The sequence below is a fragment of the Eimeria necatrix genome, genomic scaffold (assembly GCF_000499385.1).
Source record: "Eimeria necatrix Houghton genomic scaffold, Enh_scaff1282, whole genome shotgun sequence".
NCBI classification, from domain to species: domain Eukaryota; phylum Apicomplexa; class Conoidasida; order Eucoccidiorida; family Eimeriidae; genus Eimeria; species Eimeria necatrix.
Window position 1 is genome coordinate 1 of NW_013652040.1, and position 5000 is coordinate 5000.

At 54.7% G+C, this 5000-nt stretch overlaps 2 protein-coding genes across 2 annotated transcripts; one reads left to right on the forward strand and one right to left on the reverse strand.

The window, feature by feature from the left end:
- Nucleotides 1–70: 70 nt before the first annotated feature.
- On the reverse strand, nucleotides 71–791 carry ENH_00009460 (hypothetical protein; the record flags this gene model as incomplete). The annotated part of the gene is made up of 1 exon (XM_013578742.1): nucleotides 71–791. A coding segment is annotated over one exon (721 nt), but the record flags the coding sequence as incomplete, so codon positions are not given.
- A 1142-nt stretch (nucleotides 792–1933) lies between these two features.
- Nucleotides 1934–2515, forward strand: ENH_00009470 (hypothetical protein; the record flags this gene model as incomplete). Its single annotated transcript, XM_013578743.1, has 1 exon — nucleotides 1934–2515. One exon carries the CDS (start codon nucleotides 1934–1936, stop codon nucleotides 2513–2515), a length of 582 nt encoding a protein of 193 aa, XP_013434197.1.
- Nucleotides 2516–5000: the final 2485 nt, after the last annotated feature.

Sequence of the window (5000 nt, forward strand, 5' to 3'; positions counted from 1 at the left end):
CAGCAGCAGCAGCAGCAGCAGCAGCAGCAGCAGCAGCAGCAGCAGCAGCAGCAGCAGCAGTTTGGCCCACCTCCAGTGCCCGCGGAGACAGCAGTGATGCATGCAACAGCAATTATGAACATTCCTGCTGCTCCTCTGAATCCTTTCAAACTTGAAAGTGCGCTTGTTGAGTCTTGCTGCTGCTCTTCTGCTGCTGCTGCTGCTGCTGCTGCTGCTGCTTCTGCTGCTAAGCGTTCTGCTTCTGCTGCAGCAGCGGCTGCGTCCTCGTCCTCTTCTGCTGCTGCCGCCACCGCTGAGTCTGCTGCTGCTGCTGCGGCGGCACCTGCTGCTGCTGCTGAGTCTTCGTCTGCTGCGATTGCTGCGATTGCTGCTGCTGCTGCAGCACCTTCATCTGCTGCTGCTGCTGCTGCTGCTGCGCTGCTGTCTTCGGACAGCCGCCGCTGCTCAAGGGGGCCCCCCTTGGGGGCCCCACTTAAGAAGTAGTCAAGATGGAGGGGCCCCTGGGCTTTTTCTTTAAAGAATAAACTGCTGCTGCTGCTGCTGCTGCTGCTGCTGCTGCTGCTGCTGCTGCTGTTCGCAGCAGCAAACATATTAAGAACTGCCCAGGGCCGCAGGCAGCAGCAGTGGAACAAGAAGAGACACAGGAGAGAAAAACCTGCAGCCTGCAGCAGCAGCTTCGACCGCTGCTGCTGCTGCTGCTGCTGCTGCTGTTGCTGCATTGCTGCTGCCGCTGCGGCGCTGCTGCTGCGGTTGCTGCTGCAGCCCCTCGAGGGGCAGCTGGAAGCATTCATGGGCACACATAAAGATTTAAAAAGAAGCAATTTTAAATAAAATAAAATAAAATAACAAACAGAGGAAGCAGCAGCAAAATAGAGCAGCAGCAGCAGCAGCAGCAGCAGCAGCAGCAGCAGCAGCTTCAAGGAGACCGGGGGCCCCTTTCGCTTTCCACGATCAGCGGGGGCCCCCTGCGTTCCCTCCTGCTGCTGCTGCTGCTGCTGCTGCTGCGGCTGCTGCTGCTGCTGCTGCTGCGGCTGCTGCTGCTGCTGCTGCTGCGGCTGCTGCTGCTGCTGCTGCTGCTGCTGCTGCTGCTGCTCAGCGAAGAACGGGGAAGAGATCCATAGGGCTGAAGACCAGCAGCAGCCCTTGAAGGAAAGAAGAATAAATAAATAATTTAATTAAATAAATTAAATTAAATATTTATTTATTTATTTATTTATTTAAAAGAATAAAAATGAAGAAAAGTTTATTTGCTGCTGCACATAAAAAGAAGAGAAGGCCGCGAAGCAGCAGCAAAAGGAGAGAGACCAGGGAAGCAGCAAACCGAATTCGCTGCTGCTGCTGCTGCTGCTGCTGCTGCCGCTGCTGCTGCTGCTGCTGCTGCCGCTGCTGCTGCTGCTGCTGCTGTCTCCTTTGGGCCTCAGCCTTGCAGCAGCAAACTGCAGCAACCCCGCGGCGCTGCTGCTGCGCGCATTGCAGCTGCAGCAAACAGCAGCAGCAAAAGCAAGCAGCAGCAAAGAAGCAAAGGAAATAAATTAAAAATAAATTAATTTAATTAATATAAATTAAAATAAAATAAATTAAATTAAAAAACAAAAAGGGACAAACATGAAAATAAAATAATTAGATAAACAAATTAAAAAAGGAAAAAGAAAAAAGAAATACTGCAGCAGCAACAAAAGTGCTGCAGCAAAAGGGAAATAAACAGCAGCAAATAGAAAGAAGCAAAAGAGAGAAAAGAAATTAAAATGAGAGGCAGCAAAAGGAGACAAATTGCCAAATGAATGAGCACAGCAGCAGCAGCAGCAGCAGCAGCAGCGGCAGCAGCAGCAGCAGCAGCAGCAGCAGCAGCAGCGGCAGCAGCAGCAGCGGCAGCAGCAGCAGCAGCAGCAGGTGTGCGAGGCACGGTACGTAGCCACAGTCGCGAATTTCAACTATGGACAGACCCCTAAGCAGCAGCAGCAGCAGCAGCAGCAAGAAGAGCAGCAGCAGCAGCAAGAAGAGCAGCAGCAGGCGCCAGTTGGAAGCAAGTTCAGTGCAGCAGCCGTCTTCGCTGCTGCAGCAGCAGCAGCAGCTGCTGCTGCTGCTGCAGCGCCGTGCTTACCCGTTGGGAGGCCTGCAGAGTGCCGCAGGGGCCCTCAGGAAGCTCGCGAGCGCCAGCAGCAGCAGCAGCAGCAGCAGCAGCAGCAGCAGCAGAGGCTCTGCTGCTAGCAGCAGCAAGCTGCGAAGCAGCAGCAGCAAAAGGGAAAAAGAAGAAAGCAAGAAAGCCTGCAGCTCAGCTGTACGTACACCCCAATCCCAGGGGGCCCTGGGGGGCCCCACAGCCGACACTCGAGCCCGCAGTCTGCTGCTGCAGGGGGCCCCTCTAAATAGGAGAAAAAAGCAAAAAGCAGCAGCAAATAGAAGCAGCAGCAGCAGCAGCAGCAGCAGCAGCAGCAGCAGCAGCAGCCTTCTGCTCCCCGCGCCGCTGGACCTTCAGTTCATAGTTCTGCTTCCGCGCGCGCTGCCGTCGATTTAGGGTTTAGGGTTTGAGTTTTGCGCTTTGGGGCCTGCGGGGTGGGGTTTAGGGTTTAGGGTTTAGGGTTTAGGGTTTAGGGTTTAGGGTCTAGGGTTTAGGGTCTACTCTACCCCAGCCGCCGCATGCCGCATAGCCCGACGCGCTCCCTTGCTGCTGCTGCTGCTGCTGCTGCTGCTGCTGCTGCTGCTGCTCTTTTTCTTCCTTTCTTTTTCTATTTTTTACTTTTATTTAATTTTAAAATTTAAAAATATTTATTTCAAACTTCTATTTACTCAAACCCTCCATGCGCAGCACACAAACCCTAAATCAGTGTGAGGCCCCTCACCCTCGTCTCCCTTCAAAGGCCACACCTCAGGGGGCCCCCCTAAGGCTGGGGGCCCCGGGGGCCCCCGGGGGCCCCCGGGGGCCCCTGGGGGCCCCCCAGGGCTCTTCGGAGCTCCAGGGGGGCCCCTCTGGGGCCCCGGGGGGCCCCAGGGGCCCCCCATGGAGGCCCCTGGGGCCCGGGGGCCCTGGGGCCCTCCAGGGGCCCCCGTGGGGCCCTCAGGGCCCCTCTAGTACCCTCAGGGGGCCCCCCGAGGGGCCCCGGGGGCCCCCGGGGGCCCCCTGGGGGGCCCCTGAGGGTACCAGAGGGCCCCAGGGGGCACCGGGAGAGCTTCAGGGGTAAGGGCTTTTGTGTGCTGCATATTTTATTTTTTATTTTGGAGACAAATAGTTGCAAAGAATTGATTGCCCTAAACCCTAAACCCTAAACCCTAAACCCTAAACCCTAAACCCTTTGGTTCGAGTGGCAATGTAAGAAAGAGGCCGAGCTGTACATACACTCCAATGCCCCCAATATCTCTTCTTTCTCTTTTCCTTTTCTTTTCATATCCCAATAAAGGGTTTAGGGTTTAGGGTTTAGGGTTTAGGGTTTAGGCTTTAGGGTTTGAGAAGGTCTCTGGGGGCCCCCCCGCAACAGGGGGGCCCCCAGGGGGGCCCCCTAACTATGTTTAAAAGTTTTATTTGTTTTTTAATTTGCTGCTAGGGTTTGCGACTTCTAGGGTTTAGTCTAGGGTTTGGCTGGTGAGGGTTTCGAAGTGGGGTTAGGGTTTGGAGCGAGCTCTGCAAATTAGGGTTTAGGGTTTAGGGTTTAGGCGAGGGTTTAGGGCTGCAGCTGGGCCTGCAGCACTCGTCGCTGCTGCTGCTGCTGCTGCTGCTGCTGCTGCTGCTGCTGCTGCTGCTGCACTTCATCTCCGGCAGCAAAGGATAGCTACTGTTGGTGACCACTGGTCAGGTCCACTCTTGCCAGTTTCAGCTGCAGCAGCAGGGGAGCTGTGGCTGCAGCACCTGCAGCAGCAGCAGCAGCACCTGCAGCAGCAGCAGCAGCAGCAGCAGCAGCAGCAGCAAAGGGGCCTTTGCTGCTTCCTCTTTGCCTCTCCGGGGCGCAGCAGCAAAACCAAACACGGGGGGCCCCCCGGGCAGGGGGCCCCCCAGTGTTTGTTTTTCATTTTAATTATATTTTTAATAAATATAATTCATTTAAAGAAATAAATATTTTAAATGAATATAATTCATTTAAGAAATAAATCCATTTATTTCTTTCTTTATACCATTCACAAATATATGAGAAGGGTACTGGGGGGCCCCCCTGGGGGCCCCCCCCCGAGCGGGGCCCCCTGGGGGCCCCACGAAAAAGGGTACTGGGGGGCCCCCCTGGACCCTCCTTCCAGAAGGGGCCCCCAGCAGCAGCGGCTGCAGCAAACGCAGCTGCTGAGGGGCCCCAAGCAGCAATTAGCAGCTCGAGTTCATTTTGCTGCTTCTAAAAAGCTCTTAAGACCCAAAAGGGGGCCCCTCTTGCTGCAGCAGTGGGGCCCCAGGGGGCCCCCGGGGGGCCCCCCTGTGCCCCCAGGGGGGCCCCCCTGTGCCCTTTGGGGCCCCAGAGTGGGCCTGGGGCCCCTGGGGCGGCGGCCGAAGGCTGTGCTGCTGCTGCTGCTGCAGCAGCAGCTGCTGCTGTTGTTGCTGCAGCAGCAGCAGCAGCAGCAGCAGCTGCTGCTGCTGCTGCTGCTGCTGGCTTTGGGGATGCAAGGCTAGCCCAAGCCTGTCTTTAAATCATTTAATTTATTTTTTATAAACAAAAGAAACATAAAATAAAATAATCAAAACAAACAAAAAGTCATTTTATTCATTTAATCTGAAATAAATAAAGTCTAAATAAATCCCATTTAAGTTTATTTTGCTTCTCTGAATTAAAAATAAATATCATTTTAACTGCATTTCAATCAAAACAAACTTTTTTTACTTTTTAATTCAACACAAAAGACTTTTTAAAACAATAAATAAACTTTTTATTAAAACCAAATTCTTCCAAGACACAAACTCCTTCCACCAAACCCAGCAGCAGCGCAGCGCCCCACAGGGGCCCCCAGGGGGCCCCTGTGGGGCCCCCTGGGGGCCCCTGAGGGCCCCCGGGGGCCCCTTTGGGGGCCGCTGGGGGGGCCCCCGGGGG